This window comes from Pararge aegeria, chromosome 21 (genome assembly GCF_905163445.1).
Source record: "Pararge aegeria chromosome 21, ilParAegt1.1, whole genome shotgun sequence".
NCBI lineage: Eukaryota > Metazoa > Arthropoda > Insecta > Lepidoptera > Nymphalidae > Pararge > Pararge aegeria.
Genome location: NC_053200.1, coordinates 4,817,549 through 4,843,642, shown reverse-complemented (window position 1 = coordinate 4,843,642; position 26,094 = coordinate 4,817,549). Strand labels below are relative to the sequence as shown.

The following is a 26,094-nucleotide window of genomic DNA, read 5'->3' as shown; positions in this document are numbered from 1 at the left end:
CTCAAGCGGACCAATTATTTTTTTTTGGCTTCCCCTTATATGGATAAGTGTATGAATGAATGAATTAATTAATGAATGGGTTTGTTTAAAAGCATGTAAATAACTCATTTTTAAATTAATTAATCTATAGTTCAAAAAATTTACTAAATATGCATAAATAAAAGAAATGAGAAAGTATTGCGTATTTGTTGTTGTTTTATTTATTTCTATGATTTTTGAAGGCTATAAACGTAGGTTACCTATATAGCCATCCCAATCATTTTCTACTCCAATAAAGTTTGCAGTTTCAACAAACTCTGGCGCATTGATTGGCACTGCACGAGGGAGAGGTTGTATACAAATAGGAACTTCATAATTTTGAAATTTAAGTCAGATCTCCAAGCGATCAAGTGTTCAAAAACGATGCGTCGTCAAAGCTGGTTTGTATGTTTGTCTGTTAAAATAGAAACGCTACGAATAGTGGTTTTACCGAATTAACGAATACCGAATATTATACGGTTTAACCGTTACCGAACCAGGAAAACCATTCGGCATAATTATTAGGTTTACCATAACATTGTTTTGCCGTGTTAACGGGTTCTAAGTTCTAACATATACGCTACGTATCGCTGATGGCTAGATATACGAACGAGCCGTACCTCACCACCGCTTCCCGCTTACACACCGCGCAGTCACTTTGTTTCCAAGCACTATCACTATCAAGTTACAAATAAAAAACAAACGTGCTTTTCAAATTACATAAATATTAAAATATTGGTAATATTAATTTAACAGAAAGGATATTACCACAAAGCTTGAACCGAATATATTCGGCGAAAAAACAGAATAATATGGCCGAATACAAATACTTAATGGAAAAGGAAAATGTATTCGGCACGAATACCAAATACCAAACAAATATTCCGTGCATCTCTAGTTTACCTAAATATACCAGGTAGGTAGGCTACATCTTATACGACTGCATTTTCACTTACAGTCCAGAGTCCATTCAAGTGCTTACTTGACACAATTAAAGTAAGGTAAAAAAAATTGGTTGCCTGTAAAGTCGGCTTAGTGACGATAATTGAACGTGACAACGTCGTAAGAAAATACTGATGGAATAATTGCATTTTTCAAAAGAAAATTTTAATTTTATTTGTTTGATAGATATTATCGTTGCTATAAACAATTGACACCACATTCACTTTTCACTGCACTTCATCCGTGCCGAAAACATGTAAATGTATTATTGTATAGAAGCTGTCCACGCGGACGCATCGCTCACTCAAGTAGGAGAGACAGATGTCGAACGCGGAGGCCGACTGTGCCTCTTTGTCGCTCGTTCCGCGCTCTCGCTTGCACTTCAAGCCTTGAATGGAACGCCTCAGAGCGAGGTAACGCCGCATGCGTCATGTTTTTTCGTGCGTGCAGCCGGCTCCATCCATTATAAGACGTTGTCACGTCAAAAATTTCCATAGAACTTTTCGTTATCCAGTTCGGGTAGTTCATATTTGTGCAGAGTCAAAGCAATAATTCTAACAATGCCAAATATAGCTAGTCTGTAGTAGTCTGTCTTGGGTTTGTTTAATAGTGTCTCAAATAAAAAACCGTATTAATAATATGAATTCCATATATTACTTTACATTACACATGTATAGCTTACTGCTAAATATAAAAATATTAAATATTCAGTTTCTCCGTTAAATCACATGTTGCCTTCGTTAGAAACAATCCATTCAATCGCACGTGTGTACCCGGTTTTATAAGAGTAGCACTACAAACAGCCACTATAAATATTTGTTTTAACCACAAAATAATATAAAACTAAATAATTATAGTTAAATTTTACTTATCAAATTCCAATATATTCTACACATTCACGGCTTTTCCAATAAAGACAAGAAACTAAAGTATCCTAGCATTCAATAAAGAAAATTTCTATGTTTTGCGTTCATTAGTCATAACAATTATATTGTCTCACTGGTACTATACACGACGGCAAAAAAACTTATTAAATTTATTTTGCTTAAACAATAGGGTCAAAATAAGAGTTATATAACAAGGATTTTATCAGTACCCCTCGATATACTCAACTGATATTTTTATTAATTCGCTTAACGGCTGTATAAAACGTACTAGCCCCGCTTTACTAACATGTTATGTATTCACCATTGACAGCAATTATTACTGCTAAATACATTCAATAATATGCTAGAAATGTTGTATACGCGTCAATTTGTTACCATGTTAACCATTATTTATTTGGTACTAGAAAAACATTTCTAACAGTTAGCAACTTCGTAGTTTTTTTAACTATATTGACTCTTACGCTCTAAAACAATTAGTGTTCGCCGTTGGGAATAACAGAAACGCTTAAACTCCCAGCGCGTAGTATTTCCAGTGCGAACTGTTTTCATTGTTTAGTGGATTAGCCGACGTTCAGTTCAACGTAGCCGACTCTAGAACGTTGGGCATTTCTAGAGTCGGTTGTAAAAATTGTACAACATGGACTAACTGGAATTAAAAACTTCATAAAACCGAGAACACACAATGGCTATGACCGCTGAAATTTCTTTAATCATATTGTTAAAATAATTAGGACGTACTGTGAGCAACATAAAAATTGCTTGATACGTTTACACACTATTTTCTTTGTCTTTCAGTTAGCGCATAGTCTTTTAAGCTGGTTAGGGTAAAATGACTTGGTATCGTATTTTAGATGCGAAAGATTTTCAAGAACAAGATTAAATACCGCAGAAAACGATTCCTGCGGTACGGAATACCCGCATGATTTAAAAAGTAATAAAATACTTGAACTTATTTAAAAAAATCAATTTTAGAATTGAAAACTGAGTTTAAAACCATTTAAAACCTTGCTGGATGATAAAAGACAAGAGCTATAAATCGACACGTTCTAAAGTGTGAACGCAGCCTATTCTTTTCAATTTCTTAACACTATGATATGACTAACAAATACAACATTAATATTAATATTTTACTATAATAGTAATATCACACTAAGATTCGTACAGGGCAAACTTTCATACATTCCAGTATATTGAGTTGTGGCGTCATGCCACAGAGCCTAAGCTATTTATTTTTTTAAGTTAATAAAAGTAGGCAATGGCGCTAAGTCGATTGTACACAATATCGTAATCATCCTTAGCTTATTAATATCCCACCCAAAAGGGCACAGAGGTGAGGTGATACCTAGAGGTGTTATTTTAAGGAGTTCCAAATTCCAAGACCTTATGCCGGTTTCATGCAGCTGCTACCAGTGACTCGTTTGATGTCGTCTTTCACCTAACCCTGATGAATGTCTTCCAGAAATACCATATGATTTCCGGATTTTAAATGTCTGACGTGAATTTTTGTCGAAGATTGCGTTACGTCAGTGTGCGCCGTGCCGGGTCTCTCGAGCAAATTTTTGAGAAAGACCCCCGATGGGAACTAGATGGGTAATCTCGGAAAAAAAATCACGAGAGTTTAGTCAATTAAATCACTAAAAACACTTTTCTCCCGATAGTTTTACATTCTAAAAAAGATTTCTGGGTAAAATTTTAAACTGGCTCAAAATTAATAGCTTCTAAAGTATTGACATCCTTTTAAATAGATTACAGTTGGAACTTCGGAGTGTGTGAAAGTGTCATTTGTAGTTTTACTTTTTAGTTATAGAACTTTTTGTGGCAACTCTTCCGGGGAATGAAGCCATGCTGAATTTCTAATTACAGACTCATGAGGCTTAACGAGACGCCTCAAGTTGTTGGACACAGGGTGACACTTTGTACGTCGTGTTCTTTGGTGCGAAATGTTACTCTGGGATAGACGATAGATTTCCACTTACCATCAGGCCCTCGGCTTTTTACAACAATAATTACAAAAAAAAACCTGCCAATTGACAGATTTCATGTACAACCGAATCCGCACCACTGTCATTACCCCCACTTCCCTTACATATTTATTTTAAATTATTTTACATATTTGGAAATTAGGATGGATCGTGTGCATAAAATTATAATACGTGACAATTACGATGTTTTCAGTCTAATTAATTTTAAAACGTGGCAAGATTAGGGACTTCCGATTTATCTTTTGCAGGAGAAAACATTTTGAATCTACACCATCCATGCGAAAACACCAAAGAGCTTTATTACCCCTTCAGATGAGGTAAAGATGTTTTTTTTCTTGTAAAATTTATTTTATATTTGCAGATAGAAAATATTAAATAGCGGTTTAAAAATTCTGCTGCTGAGAATGCAAAGCTAGTTGCATACGTGTTTTGGTAAGGTAAACCTGCGACTTGTCAATCCCTTTATCCGGCTATGAAAATGAGTGTACAAGATCAACAGTGAACATGTAACTTCTAAGCCAACGCACTCCACTCTAGGCTGCATCATCGCTTACCATCGCATACGATTTCAGTTAAACGTTTATAGAGTAGTATAAATCAAACTAAAATAATAATAACTTTTTATGAAACGACAAGACTCATTTATAGCCCATTAATAAAGACTTGAAATGCACAAAGCTAAAATTCAAATGACGCATGACGCTCTCTAGTCAGAGATGCCTTAGAATTATTTATGGTTTCTAGTTAAATTTTGATGAGTTAAGTTTTATTTATGACCTGAGTCTTTAACTGAATTCACACTTCTTACTTTTAAGTTGGTAGTATTTATGGGATGTTGGTTAACAAAACTTGGTGATAATTTATAAAATCTATACCTAATCTGTTATAGTAATACGAACAGAAATCTGATTCACTATGGCATTTAAATCATGAATGCACAAAAAATGATTGTGACATAAATTTTGCTCTTAATATACGTGAGACTAGCAGTGGCATTTACAGGTTTTTTGACCAGGGTATGCATAAAAAAGCAGGTACATGACATAAAATGAAAAAAAAGCCCTCCAAAACGAGTTTTATCAAATAATTTGGGTATGCATTGTTTTTATGCATGTATGAAGTGCACGCCACTGGAGACATGTATGTACCGTCAATTTTACGTCACAAATTCTGATTAATTCTATAACACAGTTAGTAATATATTAACAACCCTACAACTATTAAAGTTACGTTATTCACGTCATGTCAAATTACTTCTGACAGTCCAAATGATCTGCAGAATGAATGATGCGCAGTTGTAATCAAATTACAGAAATTGTGAAAATTACCTGCTGCGCAGGTCACTCAGAAATATTTTTATGTGTAATGTGACGTAATCTATAATAGACAATAATGTCCGAGTTTCATGTTTAATTCTTGAACTAAATGAAAAGACATTAAATCAGTCTTATGCGAACGAATTAAAGTCGCAAATTATTTTTAATTGTGATTTAAAAAAACAACAATATGACATGTTGTGCCAACTCCACTTGACGTGGGAAAAAGAAAAAGGTTCTTTATTATTGTGATATGAGAAAAACTATATTTAAGGTAATTACATGCAGGGTCTTGCTTTTCTATTACATCCAATCGTGAGAACATTTCTGATGTTAAAATTGGCAGTCACAAAATTTATATCGCACGAAGCCTTTTCTCAAATGTCACAGAGAATCAGAACCTACATCTCTGTTATACACAAAATACGCATTAAATTTAGTAATTTTTTGTTTATATTGTAAAATTTTTTTTGTTTATATTGTGAGGCCATTTTCTAACTAAAATCCCGCTATCTAAAAATTTTTATATTTAATCCGCGATGTACGTTAACAGTTTACTTGCCAATAATTAATTACGGTGTACACATATATTTTACAAAACAGACAGCACTATATGTAATGATGTCCTTTTTAACAGGGAATAGTGAGTAAAACGTGCAGGGGGAGTAGGGCACCTGGATACTTAGGAATCCCAAATAAACGACAAAATGACAGTAATATCAAAGTGGAGTATTTGGGTGTTTAGTATCTATTTAACTAAGTTTTATAATCTCAATTTAGTGTTAGTTATATAAATCATAAAAATATAAGAGCCCATTTAATAATAAATGAATTGAAATTACCCCACTCATGTATCAATGTAACCCCATCTCCCCCCATATCTTTTAGAACTGTCGGCTTAGTTGCCAGAGTACGGTTGATTTTGTCACAATTGCACAAAGGGTTAATAAACATATTTAGGGTATTTAATACTTTGGACTTAATAATACAATTTTTGATGATTAAAACATAAGTACAATATAAAAAATCGCATCTTTTTATGATAGGTGTATGAAGATACAAAGTATAATTATTTTCATGATGCAATATAATTCGTTTTAGCATTTTCTATAAATAATACAATAAAAATACAGACTAAACCGCCTATTAAGCAGCAATGCATAACAATTATATTACATTTTTATTTTATTTGATAACTGAAATATGACCTTTTTATATTACAGTAAAGCCAAAATGCAAGACTTTATATTAAAAATTCGTACATTAATTTAGAATGTTATGTATAATAAAGTTATCGCGAATGGGCAGTTTACGGTTATTTTATTAGCCAATTACACAGTTAATTGTGGTACATCTCTTATTACTTATACTAGCTATATAATAAACACCCGACATAGTATTAATTAACATTATGTTTCATATTTTATTTCGCAGCATAATTTCGAGCACTTATGGCATTTCTTACTAACGAAAAATAAAATTTATATTTATGATTGTAATGCTAAGCTTTCCATCTTTTAAAATAACAAAGTAAACCACTCCGCTAAGGAGTTTAATTGATTCCTAGTAATGTGTTTATAATATATAAGAGACAGTGACCATTTATATTGAAACTCTAGAGGCCCCAAAAAAAGTTGTGAGTCAAAATTTTTCGCATTATGTAATGTGAGAAAGAAAAGAAATCATATAATAAAACTGATTTAGTAGTTTAGAAATAAGTGGGTTTAAACAAACCCATATCTTCTATACAAAGTGTAACCGAATTAAGAAATAATGTTGAAGGATGTATAAGTATATTTCACACGGAATCCTGTAAAAATATTAAATCAAAGAAGCATATTTATTCTTCCATACAAACGAATTCAAAACATTCTCAGTGTTTACTTATTAAAGATAAAATACCGACACATGCATAGTACCTATGCTACGCGCCGCGTACCCAATAAAGTGTCAGGAGTCACTAGGATTTCCTTCAGTAAAAACTATGCGGTAAAAACTATGCGGTAAAAGATTACTCAAAAACTATAAGCTTTTCGGTTTCACAGATGTTTCAGAGACAGTACATTAATGTACCTCTAAAGCCTGTGAACTATTATTTCGGTTTTCACTCCCAACGAATCATTTTTACAAACGTGTGACGTCAACTGGTGTAAGCAAAATCAAAGCCAACATTACTAACAGCGTTCTTTCAACCATTAATTTTCATTTATCTAAATAATACTGTAGAAGAAATTTAAAGACAATTATAGAACACTCACAAAAGTAAATTCGAGAAGTTGCAGACCGATATATTTCTTATTTCGTGGAACATTACAGAATATTTAAATTGAAGTAGAAACAGAAGTATTTGTACAATGCGGTACTAAACACCGCCGATATAATTTTTAATCTGTTCCCATTATTTAGAAGATTTTGAAAAGCAGCTATTCATTCGATCGCTTTATTTACGTCACGCACTTTGATGCGACTCTTTACGCTTTATTTTCAAATCATAGTCTTTAAGTTGTGTTGTGTGTTGTGTTTTTGGGTACATTAAAAGCTAAATATATAAAAATTAATAATATTTTTTATAGTTATATTTAATTAAGCACTTATATTAATTTAACATCCTAAAATGTCGTCTGATTCCCTCTTGGACCCGGGAGGTGGCGCTGGTTTATCGGAGAAAACGACGTCTGGAGGGTCCGCTAGTCCGCTAGGGAAGCCCTTGATTTTCGAATTTCAAAATAAATGGGTACCATCTCATAGGGGTTACTCCAAACTTTATGGACGGTCAAAATTTGACTACGCGCTACTAAATTTACGGGCCATGTCAAAGTATCCGCGTGTACGTTCTACGAGTGCTATGCCTGGACATATCTGTGTTTATGAACAGTTTGCACAATCTTTATTAGCCTAAAACAATTTACTCTGACACACTGAGATCGCACGTACTGTATCATGCGCTAGTTTAATCATCCGAGCATCCCTTAAATTTGGAAGTAACAAAAATATAATGAGTACACATTGCGTTACGTAGAAAGAACTCTGACGGTCTTAAAGCACAATGGGAAATTTATAAAAAATACATAACAATGACAATGCTTAGCCTACTGTTTTAGTATAAGTTTAATGTTTTCTACACTCAGGGCTTGTTTTACCACCTTCTGAAAAGTATCGGATAGGTTATTCAGAAATTTTATCGCTGTCACTTGACATAAAATAAGAAAACCAAAACCTAATCTTAGGCCATCCGCCACGTATTAAAAATAAGTAAAACAGGCCCCAAGAGTTTCACAATCACCCAATAAACTAACTGATCGATGAATTTGACATCATGACGTATTTTCAATACAAAAGCTAACAAACCGTCAAATTTATTAATCACTTAACAAAATTTAGCTCTTCAGGAGATTGTGAAACATATTCAAAATAAATATTCATTGTCGCTGATTCTGTTGTTCACAAATAACTAAACCAATTCAGCAGTTCTAGAAATATTGATATCCTTTCCACAAAAACAACATAGTAATGAGGAGAGCATTAATTTTGGACCTGTTAATTTATATATTTATTCATAATTCATAATATGTATATACACCTATTTATCATAAATGTTTAGTGCCATTACCACCCTAAATTTTATAGGTATTTATAGCATTATATGAGTATTATCTGATTGATAACAAAAAAATAAACTGATAACTAATAATAACAATAAAGAGGTAATTGTTTTGTAGGAAGGTAAATTACTACAGTAAAAACAGTTTGGATTTCGTAAAACAAATAAACTAAAACAGTATTACAGTAAACTTAAATTAATATTCAATTTAGTTTAGAGTTTTGTGAGCAACAGAATTGTCATCCAAATACGCATTTTATTGTAAAAAATACTGCGCACGGCGATCGTGAGAAGTCTTTTTACGTAACGCGACCTTTAATGATAACATGAGATCTATGAGTTAGTGAGCGGTCTCGCTCGCCTTAGTGGACAGTGAGTGAGGAGCGCGAGTGAGAGAGACAGTGAGTCGGTCAGTCGAGCGGTGGCGGGTGAGCCGGCGGCACGGACGGTGGCGCTGACAGGTAACCCGCAGTCTGTGGTGCCGCTGTCAAGTAAAAGATAATACTATTACTTTGAGAATACCAACTGTGATCATACTGTTACTTTGAGAATACCCTGTGTAACCGTAACGGCCTAGTCGAAGAAGAATAGACAGTTAAAACTTAACAGCAATGGTGTTGTGGTGCGGTGCGGATACAAACAGATTGCCAACAATACTCATACACAATTCTAAAGGTCAGCGTTTTTACACATTTGTCTTAAAGCATCTACGTACCACGTGAGATGTCGTTCCGCTCCCTATACTCTGAGGTGAGAGACCTAGAGTACGTCCAAAAATTAACCGCACCTAGTGGATCAATCAAAGAAAAATGGCTAAGTAACTCACCAGCAATGGAATGGTGTTACGGTGCGGATACGAACAGATCGTGCCCCTAGGGGTGCGGAGTACTGTTCCGATACTGGCGAGCGTGCCAACAATGCTCTTACACAATTCTAAAGGTCAGCAATTTTACACATTTCTCTTAAGGCTTCTACGTACCACGTGAGATGTCGTTCCGTTCCCTATACTCCGAGGAAATAGACCTAGGGTATGTAAAAAAATAAACCCCACCTAGTGGATCAATCAAAAAAGAATGGCTAAGTAACTTACCAGCAATGGAATGGTGTTGCGGTGCGGATATGAACAGGTCGTGCCTCTGTGCCGAGTACTGCTCCCATACTGGCGAGCGTGCCAACAATGCTCGTACTCGATCCGCGTGGGCACCGTTTCGGCACATTGCTTTTAGAGCGCCTACCACTCGAGCCGCCGCTCCGCCCTCTATACTCCGTCCCTCCAGTACAGATAACAACTCGCTAACCAGCTCTGACTCTAATGCCTGTTACGAACAATACAAACGTTAGCATTTGCAGGTATTTGTATTTTCATAAGTTATTTATTTGCATAGACCCATTTATTATCAATATACAGCGCTTAGATATTCTATCTACAGTTGATATTTTGCAATTTACAAATTGCAAAATATCAACTGTAGATAGATACAGCGTAAATTCATTTCAAACGTAGTTTTAAAAATCGACAGACACAAAAATATCGGAAATTATTATTTAACGCCTCATAGGTGCTAAATTCATATAATGAATGAACCTCAAAATGTTATTAATTTTTATTAATCACTAGTTAATGACACTTTACATTTCATTAGAAATTGAAGCAACCTTTATCAAACCAGCTAAGTTTGACTAAAAATATTACTAAATACTACCTCATCATTACCAACCTTCTAAATACTGGTACAATACAGTGTAAGTATCTCAAAGTGAGAAGGGTTTAAGGCGTGATCCACCACGCTAGCCGTATTCGTAGACTTCATAGGCCTTTGAAAAAATTATGGAGAACTCCTAGCGTGAAGTTCTCGTCACGACCTTTTCTTCGCCGTTAAATCAAGCTATATTTAATTACAACTCTGATAAATGGGAGGTCCAGTGGATCAAAAAAGTCACCCCTTTCGACAGAGAGCTCGCAGTTTTAATCAATAGGTCACGCTAGTCACGGTATACAAGTTCCTAAAAAAATCAAAAGACGCAACGCCAAACGCAAATACCTGTAGGACAAGTTTATCCGTGTTGACTGTGCTATTGAATATAGATGAGAGAGCGTCGCAAGCGCAACCCACCACCTCGCGACAAGTCTTCACCGCAGTCTTGAGGCCCGACATCACGTCTGTCTGACTAAGCGCCATCACGCATGCCTGGTGCAGGAAATAATACTCTTGTATAAAGATGTTTCTTTGTGTTTGATATCAAGATATACATCTAGCTATTACACATATACAAGGGTTTATATTAAGTGCTAATCAATCAATCAATCCTAACGGTATTCGGTCACAGCGACTGTTTCGGATTCCGGCTGAGAGCGTCGGTTGTGAGCTCTTAGATAACTCGCATAACCTGATTTTGTGTTAAACGTGCCGCTGCATTCGCTACATGTCAACACACCGGCAATATAGTTGTATGATACGGCCGCTGGTGGTCGGGCCTTTCGCTCATCTCGTTTAAGTAACTAAGTGCTAAAACACTAGACATAAAAGGTATCAATATTAAAATAACACACATATTACATAATATATATTATATATACTGAAAAGCGTTAAGCAGAGATTTGAAAAATACTTCTTAATCTCAATGCTCCAACGCTAAGCGAAGGAGCATTAAGATTAAGATACTACGTTTATTACTTACGGAATTAAAATGGCTGAAAGCTTTAATTTTATTCAAAATAATGATAAAAGATACGATAATGCTTCTTTTGTTGTTCAATACTTAGTAGTGTTAAAGTCCGTCAACTCTTTTATATAAACTGTTTCGGTTCTAAAGAAGGAGCTTGTGTTTTGGTTATTTGTTAGACCTTATGTGATCAATACAGGGAATAAAAACAAATTTAAAAAAATTATTTAATAGATTAAAGTTTTAATCGGGCAAAGGAGTAGACGAAAACTAAAAAAGAGATGGATGGATAGTGTGAAAGAGGATTAACGTGTAATGGGAGTGGATAACGAAATGACAGCTGATAAAAGTGAAAGGAAGAAGACATGTTGTGCCGATCTTACATAGCGTGGAAGGACAAGAAGAGAGATTTAATCGAAGATTAACAAGAAAAATCGCTCCTACACACCTGAGTCTGCGCCAGCGCAGCGAGTACGGGCACGGCGTGCTTGGGGCACGCAGGCAATAGTCGCGCGAGACGGGGCAGTTCTCCCAACTGCGCACACGCCTCGCATAGTGCCGGCCGCGCGCGTAATAACGCCGCTAATGCACGCGCACACGTGTCACCTCTGCTGCCCTGCAGAAGACATTATAAATGGATACTATAGGAGACTACCTCCCTAGTAAAACTGTTTTAGAGTAATAAAGCAAAGGTCGCGGCGTCCAATGTGCCTGCACCACCGATGGACGTATTTATTCTTAACAATATGCTGTAGTTGTTTGACATCCATATACTGTTTACATTACCAGGGCTCCTCAACCTGGGGCACCGCGATGCACTCCTTCTGTATTTTAAAATATATTTTTTCAATCTTTTTTGTACAGCGGAGTCACCGCTTGACCCACACTTTGAAAAAATTGTGTGTATATCACAAATCTCAGCCACACCATTGTTGGGGTGGTTTTATTTTTCTTAATTTTTTGTTCAAATTTATTATGATTTTATTAGATTCATAATGAGGATGTTCTATTTTTTGCGCTTATATGCTTAACTGACAATTACCTATCTATTTTAACTAGCTTGGTTAACTTCTTAAATCATTACTTCTTTTGAGTGCGCCACTGGCTTAATAAGATTGGGTACCCCTGCATTATAAGACAGGTAAGAAAAAATACACTCTACTAACCTCAGCGGAGTCCTTGTGTAATGAAGCGAGAGTTTCAGTGAGCAATTCCTGAAGGAAGCGTTTGGGGCTGCGCAAGCTCCACGTCGGGTTTTGTAGGAACAGTTTGAGGTACACGCCGCCCACTACCACTTCGCCGGCTGGCGCCCAAGCTTCCTCACCGGTCTCCGATGCATCACGTTCCTCAAATAATACTGATGGATCCCGAATTTGGTTCGTGTAATGCCTGTACCGAACAATCATGGAACTAGATGACCACAACGAAACCCAATCTAGGGTGATACTTTGTGACATAAAATTTTAGTCAGTTATTGTACTTTAATTTTTTTTTATAGCCATAATTGAGGGACCAAGCAGAGTGTCCATCAATCAAAGTCGTAGGTTTTAAGTCTCATGTGTCTGTTATTACACCGGCAACCACGCCTTTCAGACCAGGATCATCAACATCATCACATCAAACCATTACCGACCCACTACAGGGCTCCTGCCACAATAGGAAGGGGTTAAGGCCGCAGTCTAACTTTCCTAAGTCCTCTCTCAGGCATGTTTCCTTGCGATGTTTTCCTTCGGCGATGAGGCAAGTGATATTTAAATTGCTTGAAACGCATATAACTTAGAAAAGTTAGAGGTGCGTGCGAGGATTCGAATTCGGCCCCCCGAAAGTGAAGTGACCTACCGACTGGTTTATCACCGATTTTAGCTGTATCCAATGTCCTATAACCGCAGACCAGAATACAGCATTATTTTATCCAACAAAGCTGTTTGGCTGCAGAAATAAGCATAGCAAGAAGAAGAAAAACTTGATTGCACGTATAACACACAGGAAAAGAAACAGTAAGGAGTATACAGTACACAATGTAGACATGCAAAGGCGGCCTTATTGCTGCAAGCACTCTCTTACAGGCAACCTTTGTAGATAGGACTTACAGCAAGAGAACGGGATAGTGCCAAGAGTGTTTATAGATATACATAAATACTAAAATTTAAAGATACTAATTTATATATAATTTAAATTAATATACATAATATATAAATATATAACATACATAATATATATAAGTAGATTTTAACATACAATTTAAAATAAAGAAATATAAAGAATCTGCTTAGTACTTCCCCAGACGAGCTCTGTCACGACAAACTCTACTACAACCAACGATGTAAGAAGAGAAATGAGAAATGCGAGAAGGAAGATACAAACTCACCTGTCACGTAATTGCGCAAGGTTGGCTCGAACGCGAGATCTTAGCTCGTCTCCCCACACTAACTCGGGATGTTCGTGCGCTGCGTCGAATGTATGCAACGCACCCGCCGCGCCCGCTTCCCGCATCGCTTCAGCGAACACGCTTGGCACGTACCGCGATATCGTTAAGCGTACCTGTACGACACAATACAAATACCATTTATACACAGTGAATTATTGGTTCTTACATCTTATGGTGTATATAAAAGGAACAGTGATATTGTTATTGACGCGTAGCTTGCTTTTGCTGTAGGGTATTTTTACTGCACCTGTTTTTTTATTAGATTAATTTGTTCTATAGGCGAAAATGGCATGAAGCGTTCTTATGCCGTCATGTTACTGCATATTTATTTCTAGTGTAAATATTCTTTAATATTATGCCTTATTTATTATGTTTTAATAAAGAAACTCTATTTAATGAATGTAAATGTTCTTTATTGCATTTATTTATGCTGGTCACTGTAAGACGACTTTAGATATTTTTTTCATCTAACAGATGTTACAGTTCCAGATGATTCTTACAAATGAGATTTAGACAGACAGACTCGAGTTGTGTCTGCCATTTTAACGTATTACTTTTATACTTCAGATAATAATTTTATTTTCTTTAAAGCCAAAGGTTGTCAAAAATATTACTATAATAAATCATAACCATACCTTTGGTCCGTGTAATTTGTCAGCCATCATCCGGGCCAGCAGATCCACTGCCGTCTCCCGTATCTCCGGTATCTTGCAGTTGCAGAATAAGTCTAATAAGTATATCACAGCACCTACAATAACATAGATTATTATTACATTTGGCATTCCTTTTAAGATTATCATAAGTATAAAAATGTATATTATGCGTAAACATATATGTAGGAAAAACGACATCAGAAGTGGGATATAAGATTTTCAATTCGATAAGTCGTCAAATCAAACAATTATTCATTGTAAAGTCAACATCTGTTTGATGTAAAGATTGAAGCAATTATAAATTACACCATACAGATAATCCTGCTTTTCGCGGATTATAAAAAAATTAACAATTAATTCCGGCAATTCATACGCGAAACTTTTTAGTGGTAACTGTACATACCTTTAGCCAACGCCTCTCGTACAAGAGGCGTGGCAGTTAGCAAAGCGGCCAGCGCGTTCAACGCGTCCGGCCTTGTGGGAGTCAACAACGGCAGTAGATGCCCTAGTAGAGCCCCCGCGGCTATATCCTCCACACATTCTCGACTGCGCGCCGCCGCTCCCACAACTTGAACCGCCGCTTCGGAGGCCTGAGGTAAAGCTCGGGCGGACATGAGTCCGAATATCAGACCGAAATGTCCGATACATTGGATTTCTATGCCTGTTGACAATATTTAAAATTAAATTTTTCTTTATTTCAATATACCTGTCACAGGCTCTCATATATATCCGTGTTTATTTATTCACCTCAGACAATATAAAAACACATAAAATACTCTACAAACAAAAAAAAAATTATTATGCCCAAACTATATAACATAATACAAAAAAAAAATATATATATAACTATATTATAAAATAACTATATAAATAACTATATTATATATACATACATAATACAAAAAAAAAAGTTAATCTAAGATACGATTTTTGACTTTAGTGAGGGTACATGATGCCCGCTAGCCAATTCCTTATGAAGCGTTCATACTTTTTTTTGTTTTGGTTTGTGTGTTAAAATTGGTCTGAAACACATTCCTTTTAAAACTAAAGCTACGGTTTCAAACGTATGTTACTAAAACTATATATAAATTCAATCTCAAAGTATGTCGTATGACATATATTGTTTGCAAAAACATTTATTTATATTTTTTCGGAAAACATCCTGAGCACTCAAACTATAACGACTCTACAATTTACAAGCTGTATATTGAACTCCATGTAGGGCTGCCTGGAGGCAGAAGTTCTTAATTGTTATTTAATATTAATATCTCATGTAAGTTTTTGTTTTTGGTTTTTATTATTCTATTATATAATAGTGTAGATGGGTTACCAAATTAAGAATTATTACTATAATAATCATTATTGATGTGCCTCCGGAAAACATACAGCATTGATGTGAAGAAGCAGTTAGTACTTTACCGATTGTCTGCGGTCTATCTATAAACAAAGCAGTTCATCTTACCGATATAGATGGCGCTAGTGTCTCACCCAGCAAGGTAGCGGGTACCCGCTGTCACTTTGAACGTCATAGCGTTGTGTACTTTCGCCGCATGCGCGTCGAATCTAATATTATTTCGTTAATCCGTCTTCATTTTCAAAAGTTATTATCAAAATATTTTAAGAAATATAGTTATCCAGTGATAATAGTTCATATTTTTGATCGTGGGGGAATTTTGGCTACATCGCGTAATGGACCCCACGTGCACGAACGTTGGCGATGAGGCTGCGGAAACAAATCAATCCGTAGCTTCGGATTCACTGGCGCCGGAGAGGGACCCTGATCAAGAAGAAACCTCAAGTTCCAACAGCGATTCCAGCAGCGAGCAGGAACAAGAGGGGCCACGACGAAAGAAACTTAAACGAGACTCACAGGTAACGGTCGATCCGCGGATCGATGCGTTATACAACCAGGTGAGTTTTCTTACAAATCTTATAATGCATCAACCATGTGTTTCTAACTTAAACGCTCATCAAAATGAGATATTAATTGAGAAATCTAATGAGGTCAATAGCGATTTTCTAACTAATCCGTCTACAGCTAAATCTAAATCTTTGGATCTAGGCTTTTGTAAGACCGACTTTGACGAGAAAAAAGTCCTAAAACCAGCTGACGATAAACGTTTACGCCAATTAATGGAATTACAACATTTTAAATCACCCACTTGGCAACATATACGTTATAAAAAGACATTAGCGGAACTGCTGGCATCATCACCAGGGTTTTGCAAATTAAAAATTAACGATGAAATGTGCTCCCTAAATAAGGGAAAAGATTTCCTTGCACCTACTGAGGATATCATGGCCGCAACCACCAATGCCTTGCTACACCAGAGAGAACTGTTACAATCCGGCTTGCAGGGGATTATTGATTGGGCGCACAAAAATCCAGCTGAGTTAAACCCTGATAGACTTTTTAGTAAATTTACCGAAGCATTCGGCAAATCGTCTTCGTCTTACAAATTATCAGAACAAACTTTACAAATTGTTTGCGGCAAAAGGGCCGAATGTATAGAACTTAGGCGTAGGAGATTAATAGCAGAAATCTCGGACAAAAGTATTCAAGCGGCTCTTAACAATATACCTCCTAGTGAGGAATTCTTATTTGATAAAACAACTCTTAATACATTAATTCAATCCCTTGGGGGCCCACATTTTTGGATACAGCCACAAGCACCTAAAATAAGAGAACACTTAAAAAGAAAATATAAAGAACCAACTCCTTCTACGTCAAGAGCACAAACACAAAATAAAAAATAATTTTCGCGATAATTACAAAAAACAACAGACACAACATACATACAAGGGTAAAAATGAGAGTTACAAACAAAATAAAAACACTACATTTCGAAACAAGGATACAAAAAAGTGACTATCCGACACATTTCAGGGGAGGGTATTTAAAGATGTTCAAAAAACGGTGGCAAGCGATGGGCGCAAACAAGTTTATAATGTCAATAATAACGGGCTTTCGAATACCTTTATACAAGAAACCTCCTCTGGTAATGCCCACCAAAAGCATAATGCGTCAATATGCAACCAAACCATCATCTGCCATGACTCTGATGATACAAGATCTATTGGACCAACGTGTACTACAAATTGCTCACAAAAAATCGCCCAGTTTTATCTCCAAGCTCTTCCTGCGAAAGAAAAACGATGGATCGATGCGTCCGATCTTCGACCTTCGCGAATTAAACAAATTTGTGAAACCAAAACAGTTTCGTCTGATCTCTCATGCATCAGTTCCAAGTTTTCTACAACCAGGAGATTGGATGATAAAACTAGATATTTCTCAGGCTTACTTTCACATTCCGGCTGCAAAATCTCATCGACCTTTTTTGAGAATAAGCTACAAAAACCAATTGTATCAGATGACATGTCTACCTTTTGGTCTGGCTTCAGCACCTCACCTTTTCTCTTCTGTAACATGTTGGGTTGCGGAAACCCTCCGTGCGAAGGGATGTCGAGTGCTAGTGTACCTAGACGACTTCCTTCTGGTCCACCAAGACCAATCCAAGTTATGTCTTCAGGCTGCGGAAGCCGTGAGGCACTTGGAACATTTGGGCTGGCAAATCAATTATCAGAAATCGATTTTGACACCCACGCAAGACCTAGAATACCTGGGTATTCGATGGCAGACCATAACAAATTCAATGTCCTTGCCTACGAGAAGGATAAATATCCTCAACGAGGCCTTAAAAGACTCATTACTGAAGAGTCGGATCAGTCTCCGCGAGTTGCAACGGTTGCTGGGGCAATTAAATTTCGCCAACTTTGTGATTCCCAGGGGCCGACTTCATTGCCGCAACATCCAAATATTCCTGCGACATTTCGACAGGAACCGCCCTCGACTAAAACTGTTCACTCCACAAGTCGTGGAACAGGAAATGATATGGTGGTGCAGAGCCACAAATCTCTGGTCTCCTATACATCTAAAACCTGCCACCCATTTCCTGGCCACGGATGCCTCAGATTGGGGTTGGGGTGCCCAATTAGACGGGAAATTAATGTCAGGAGCCTGGTCAGCTCAGCAAAAAGCATGGCACAGCAACAAAAAGGAGCTCTTTGCAGTTATAATGGCAATCACAAGCAACACAAGGACCCTGCGAAGATCCCACGTCTTACTTCAATCAGACAACCGAACGCTCATAGCATACATTCGGAAGGAGGGGGGAACGAGATCACTCGCTTTACTGACTCTAACATTCGATCTCCTAAACATAACAGACAAGTTTCAGATTACACTATCTGCTCATTACCTTCCAGGACGATACAACATAATCGCGGACAAGCTGTCTCGAGGAAAACCGCCCGCAGAGTGGCACCTTCTTCCTCAGGCTACACGGGAGGTCTTTATAAGATGGGGGCGACCCGAGATCGACCTGTTCGCGACAAAACAGACTGCCGTAGTAAAGAACTACGTCTCAATAGACTGCAAAGATCGATCAGCAAACTATATAGATGCCTTCAGCAGACCAGGGAGACACCAATTAGCGTGGGTGTTTCCTCCTCCAAATCTATTGCCAAAAGTACTAACACATTTGAACAGTGCGACTGGGGTATACCTGATAGTAGCGCCCGAATGGCCTCGAGCTTTTTGGCTTCAAGACCTGAAATCCAGGGCATTAGATCACCCACACGAATTACAGAACCTGAACGAGACCCTGATAGATGCCACGACGTCACAGGTTCCGCCTCAAGTGCAGACATTGACCCTGAAAGTCTGGAAAATTGGGGGTGGGGTAGCCAAATAAAAGATTGGTCTACTCGGGAAAAAGACCTATTAAAAAACAGTTGGAGGCAATCTACCTTATGTACCTACTTACCAGCCATCAAAAGATGGCTAAGTTGGTGCAAGAGCGTCCAAATAAATCCTAAATTTCCTCAGCCTGCAGAAGTAGCAAAATTTTTGATAAATCTTTTTTTACATGAAAATCTATCTTATAGTACCATTCTCGTACACAAATCAGCTGTCTTAACCTTCTGCGGTCCCCATGCAGAACAACAATCATTTTCAAATTTTATAGTAAAACACGCCCTTAAGGCAATCAGCGTTGCTAAACCTAAAGCTCCCAGACTAACGCTCATATGGGACCCAAATGTCGTGCTTGAGTGGCTTTCATCTAACCCACCTAAAGATACTCTTTTCGAAATATCTAGACGAACCGCTACTATACTTTTGCTAGCCTCGGGACGTAGGGTTCACGACCTAACTTTGCTAAAAATTTCTAGCGATTTTTTTTGTGACTCCGGGGATAATATATACTTAATACCAGCATTTGGCTCAAAGACTGACACACACTCTTATCGACAATCTGCGTGGAAGCTTTCAAAACATAATGATAAAAACTTATGTCCAGTAACATTGGTCAGGTTTTTGATAGAGAAAAATAGGTCAAGGAGATTGGAAGTTGAGGGCTTAGATAATCTCTTTATTACTGTCTGCAATAAAACTAAAGCTGCATCGCGCACAGTAATAGGCAACTGGGTTCGTACGGTTCTTAAGCAAAGTGGCATTAATGCACCCCCAGGGAGCTGCAGATCAGCAGTAGCTTCCTTAGGATGGTCAGATAACCAACCAATTGACGATATATTGTCTCGGGGTAACTGGAGATCATCAGAAACATTTTTTAATCATTACTGTCGTGAGATTGACTTACCTATAAATAACCGAAACTTATTTTTTGGTACCTTTAATCCAGTTTGAATTTTAATAATATGTGCGCTGATTCTTACAGCACTTAAATTATTTTTGTCATAATGTGTATAAATTATTTGTATTTAATTATTGCAATATGATTAGATAATAGAAAGAAATAAGAATAATTAACTATTATTCTCACTTAATTTCTTAATCCTGATTAAATATTAATTCATCATAGCGTTGTGTTTACATTTCACCAGCAGATAACAAACACGTCTTCACATCAATGCTGTATGTTTTCCGGAGGCACATCAATATGACGGTTTTACAAAACAATAAAACCGATATTATGTGCCGAGAGGGAAAACATACAGCATTGCAGGAAGTTCTTCCTGGTGGAAACTATGACGTTCAAAGTGACAGCGGGTACCCGCTACCTTGCTGGGTGAGACACTAGCGCCATCTATATCGGTAAGATGAACTGCTTTGTTTATAGATAGACCGCAGACAATCGGTAAAGTACTAACTGCTTCTTCACATCAATGCTGTATGTTTTCCCTCTCGGCACATAATATCGGTTTTATTGTTTTGTAAAACCGTCATATTATTACTATCGTGACTTACTAATAAATATTGTATAGCTGGAGATTAGTTAATAAATGTTTTCTCTCTTTTTCTCTCATCAGTAATTCGACATTCGAAAGGAGATTACAAAACATCGCGTATCCATACAACCGTTTTACAACGTTTATTAGTAAAGGTATATACGGTAAAATATATCTTACCTGGATTTTTTAAAATACAATTGGCAAGAGCATTTAAGGCTAATGTTATGTGTTCTGCTTTCTCCTCGACCGCGTCAGTCTGAGTCTCTTCTTGAATGAATTTGAGGAGATCCAGGACAAATTGTTGTGGATTCTAAAAAATAATGGGTTTTATTCAAAATTCAAAAATTCAAAATTCAAAATTCAAAATTCATTTATTTCAAGTAGGCCTAATACAAGCACTTTTGAAACGTCAAGTCTGTCCGTGTGTAGTGACTCTACCACCGGTTCGGAAGGCAGATTCTACCGAGAAGAAGCCGGCAAGAAACTCAGCAGTTGCTCTTTTCCAACATCAAAAATTTACATTTTATATTTTAACATTCATTTTTCTATCTTGTGAGAGATGAAAGCGGAGCCGGATGCTTCCAAGCAACCTTGTCATTAAGAAACTCATCAATTGTATAATAACCTCGCTGTAATAAATGTGTTTTAACATATTCTTTAAACTTATGGATTGGTAGGTCCAAAATTACCTTAGGAATCATATTATAAAAGCGTATACTCAATCCCACAAATGACTTCTGCACCTTTCGCAGACGATATGCAGATGTCACTAATTTATGACCATTTCTTGTAAGTCGACTGTTTATATCCACTTTTTGTTTATAAAGACTAATATGTTGTCTTACAAATACTATATTGTTATAAATGTATTGTGAGGCTACCGTAAGTATACCAATTTCTTTAAATTTTTCACGGAGGGATTCACGTGATTTAAGTTTATATATTGACCGTACAGCTCTTTTCTGCAATATGAATATAGTTTCAATATCAGCAGCTTTGCCCCATAATAAGATCCCGTAAGACATCACACTATGAAAGTACGCGAAGTAAACAAGTCTTGCTGTTTCTACGTCAGTAATCTGTCTAATTTTCCTGACGGCGTAGGCAGCCGAGCTTAGTTTACCTGCTAGTGTATCTATATGGGTACCCCACTGAAGCTTACAATCCAAGGTTATGCCCAGAAAAACTGTGGAATCTTCCATTTTTAGTGATTCTCCATTTATTATTATATTTTTATTAACTTTCTTTACATTTGGTAAAATAAATTCCACACACTTAGTTTTTTTTGCATTTAAAAGTAAATTATTGACAGTAAACCAGTGCGACACATGCGACATTAATAACGAATGTGGTTACCGCCATCATCTCACTACCGTGTTATTCTTATGTATGCATCAAAAGTGCCACCTGTGGAATATTTAAGATATTTCTGACTTTGACTTTAACTATGATCATTGTCTTTGAAGCAATAAAAATATGATCAGATAATTTATTGTAATTGAATAGTTTTTAATTAATAAACACCTTACGACTTGTAGCGTGATTTAAATATAGTATTGCTGCAAAATCCCCTACATATGTTAAAAATAATTTTAGTTACGGTAAGTTTGAAATTATAAATACAAGTTATTGATTACAGTGCTTTTTCCATAATATTTTACATTTCATAACATACATGTATAATACACACGTATCTGGATTCAAGTATATAATTTAAGTTCAGTGAACTTTGATTTACATCTTTAGTAAGCTAATCATAGATATAAAATGTCAAATTGATGTTTTTTTTTTTATATTTAGGTTTACTTTTAGGGAAATATGGTCCGGCTACAGGCCTTCCAGTTAATACCCGCCAGTTACGGCAAGCACAGAGTATTTAAGCAGGCTTGAAAAATACTTTCTAATGAGAGTTAAAACTTTAGGGTAGGCAGTGCTTTTAGGCATGCATTAATTGTAGTAAATTAATTACTCTTACCTCAATGGGGAAGTCCGGCTGTTCGTTGTAAATGTCCAAATAGACTCCGCCGACGGACAGTAATCCCTCATGAGCGGAGTATTGCAATAGGGGGACCAACGTTTCGTCATCGCCCGCAGGCCGCGACCGGAGCGCTTCTTGTAGTTCTGCCCGCGTACTGTTGTCCCAGACGAGGTACGGCGTTTTCCAATTCGATGTCAGGGTTTTGAGGAGCTGTATTTTTACAATTTATTTTATTTTATTTGTTTTATTTATTTTATTACAATTTATCACAATACATATTAAAGGAAAATTACAAATAGTTTGTTTCTCATGCCTGAGAGTCCTACATAATGTTCTCTACTCTACACTAAAGGTGTGTGGAGTCCACCAATCCACATTGGGCCAGCGTGGTGGACAATGGTCTAGACCCTTCTCGTTGTGGGAGCAGACCCAAGCCCTGTAGTGGGTATGATGATGATGAATATACTAGTCAAGCCGTAAGAAGAAGTTGTAAGACCTTTTAACTAACTCTTTGCAGATAAAGTTAATTGTGTTGAAAAGTGTATTTTGTACCACCTACCAATTTCCTATAGCATTTTTTCGTATCCCTTTGGTTGCCTGGAAGAGATCGATATATAGCGATAAGGCCGCCAAATTGTACCTTCTATCTCATTGTGCTGTTGTATATGTATCTCTGTTGTGTACAATAAAAGTGTATTCATTCATTCGTTCACTCATTCATTGGCTTAGTGACGGCATTAAGGACGGACGAACAAATCAATTTTGGCATTAATAATATTAGTAAGGATTTGAATTTTACTATACGGGCTTTGGAAGATGTCCTAGAATATGCCACCTACCTCATGTGTATCAGAACTGCCCAGTTTCTCACATAGATGTGGCGTGAGCAAAGTTTGTAAGGCTTCGCGTACATTCGCGTCTTCTTCGCTAGCTTCGTCGTGTGGCCCATACAATGCTGATAGTGCTGCAACGCACTGCGTCGCAAGGCGGTTCGCGACTTCCTGAATAAGAGAGTGGCATTTCATTTGACCCGACGCCAAACAGGTAATAATAATAACGCGGAAGATGACATTAAAATATTAAAAATAATTTCACAAAATTTTAAAAATTATCTCAATATTTTAGTTATTAAGTATCATAAAAAGACGAAGATAACTGATGCGTCGCTGGCGCAACGAACCAATGCCCATTTACAATACTGGCTCAAATCAGCAACACCGTAATATTTCAACGAAGGAAAGGACGGCCTTAGCCCTACAATGGCAACAAATAAATAAATAAATAATATACAAAATTATCATCCTAAATTAGAAAAAGCATAGTTATTGTCATACCTGTTTATTGTCTCCCTCGTTTGGTAAACCGGATTCGGCAAGTGTGTAGTCGTACCGCAGCACAGCGGGTAACAGTGCGTGCAGTACGTGCGCGCGAGCGAAGCGCGCACGGCACTTCGCATCTGCGGACAACGCGGCAACCGCCTCGGCGCCCGCACAGGCCGTCTCACCCAGTTCCTAGATATATCAAAAAACTTATATTTTACTAGCTGCGAGCCGTGTTAAAATACGGTATTCCTGTAAATCTTTTATAATATAATGTTTTTCCAAGACCAAAAGTAGCCTCTGGTACTACGCGTTCTTTCAACTAACCAAAAATCTTTCAAAAAGAGATTTCGTTCGTTGCTTTCGGCCGACATTTTAACCACTAGGTATAATCAGGCCGCTGTAAAAATGAGTTCCTGTGTCCTAAAGTTTGTAAGTTAATCATATAAAGCGGTAATGAACATTTAACATCACTTTTCTATAAACGCAGTATAATTTTTTTTTAAAAAGCTCTCCTCTTTAATATTAACTATTAGTGCAATAGTTTTATATATTATATACTTTTAATGATAATAATTTGTTAGTATTTGATATGCAGTCTCGGAGGGGAGTTCTATTGCGGTCTCCACTTTACCAAACTAGATGGCGCCACATAAATTTATATCACGCTATCGAAGTTCCAAAAAACGATACGATATCACTCCCAAAGATTAATGGTTGGACTTCGGCCCCCGTGCACAACACCAGTTCGAAGGAAGATTTCTTATAAACAGTCGAGGGCATACACTTCCGTACAGATCTTAAATTTGCTATAATATGGGACTTCCAAGCGAATAGGTATGGTGTAATTTATAATTATTTTTTTATTCACGCAGTGACATAGATCCTCGAAAATGCGCAACACAAACGTCGCAAGTGTGCGTTATGAAGTCAATATCTACTGAGAATTAAAAAAAAAATAAAAAAAAAAATATATCAATTATAAATACTATCAGTGTTTATAAAATAGCACAACTAAGGTATGGTCGATTAATACATCTAGATGTTTTTTTTTAAATTGGAGGTGTATGCATATTACGTACCGGTCGTCTCAACAGCGGCACGATGTCAGCACATAGTTGCGGCAACTGCGAGGCGGCAGCGCAACACGAGGGGAAACGCGCAGCGACGGCGAAACACCGCGCGCAGTGCATGCACACGGCGGCCGCAGTACTGCCCTCCTTGCTGCCACCCAATACGGATACGCAGCGAGAAAGTGCTTCTTGTAGCACCTTAAAAGTATAAATAGAAAAACTTTAAAAGTATAAATAAAGCTAAAATTAAAGTTATATGTTCTGATCATATTTATTTGACGGCCGATTGGCAGTGACCATGCTTTCTGAGTGCAATCTTTTGTAAGATAGTTGACGATATATTCAGTGATTGTAGAAAATACCTCAAGGCCGCGTTCCCGGCACAGTTCTTCTGCATTGAGCGCGGAGCACGCGAGAGTAGCGTGTGCAAGCTCGCACGCAGCGGGCAATAGAGCGGTGTCGCGAGCAAACAGAGACTCGGCTTCCGCCTCGAGGCGAGCCGTGCGTAGTAGTGCGCCGTAACCGGCGTACTTGTATGGAGATAATACTAGAACAAACAAATAGTGCTTAATATTCTCCATAAAGTGAACATGAGGCGTAACACGTACGCCTGAGGCGTAGGTGTTACGCCTCATGTTCACTCATGTTGATGGGCACAGGGCGGCAAGATGCGGTTTGTGTATTTTATATGTCCTATCCTAGTGTTGCACTGTTTATAGGCGATGGTTTTCCACTTACCAAGTGGACAATCTGCCTGTTTCGTCAGTTAATATTTACAAAATTCTTTTTCAGTACAAAAGTATGTGTTTTCAAAAGCATGTTATTCTAATAATTCAAGAGTATTTTTTAAATGATCCTTGAAACCTATTTTGAAGTAAATAAAAATCTTAACGACGAAGTTTAATGGAACCAGCTGGACGTGGCTTTCGTCAAGATAGAAAATGAATATTAAATTGTCTATATTAGAAAAGAGCATCTGGT

At 37.0% G+C, this 26,094-nt stretch overlaps 1 protein-coding gene across 2 annotated transcripts in view; it reads right to left on the bottom strand.

Moving 5' to 3' along the window:
- Nucleotides 1-8,746: 8,746 nt before the first annotated feature.
- Nucleotides 8,747-26,094, bottom strand: part of LOC120633039 (dnaJ homolog subfamily C member 13) — a 42,484-nt gene continuing 25,136 nt past the window's right edge. For both annotated transcript variants that reach the window (XM_039903082.1, XM_039903084.1), the window contains 14 exons: nt 25,476-25,660; nt 25,123-25,311; nt 24,056-24,232; nt 23,561-23,722; nt 22,719-22,931; nt 20,921-21,053; nt 14,895-15,152; nt 14,474-14,586; nt 13,779-13,951; nt 12,577-12,799; nt 11,859-12,026; nt 10,789-10,935; nt 9,837-10,062; nt 8,747-9,230 (listed from right to left, as the gene is read on the bottom strand). In XM_039903082.1, coding sequence (XP_039759016.1) covers nt 9,157-9,230; nt 9,837-10,062; nt 10,789-10,935; nt 11,859-12,026; nt 12,577-12,799; nt 13,779-13,951; nt 14,474-14,586; nt 14,895-15,152; nt 20,921-21,053; nt 22,719-22,931; nt 23,561-23,722; nt 24,056-24,232; nt 25,123-25,311; nt 25,476-25,660 — 2,441 coding nt within the window. In that variant the 3' untranslated portion in view covers nt 8,747-9,156. The remainder of the gene's footprint in view (nt 9,231-9,836; nt 10,063-10,788; nt 10,936-11,858; nt 12,027-12,576; nt 12,800-13,778; nt 13,952-14,473; nt 14,587-14,894; nt 15,153-20,920; nt 21,054-22,718; nt 22,932-23,560; nt 23,723-24,055; nt 24,233-25,122; nt 25,312-25,475; nt 25,661-26,094) is intronic.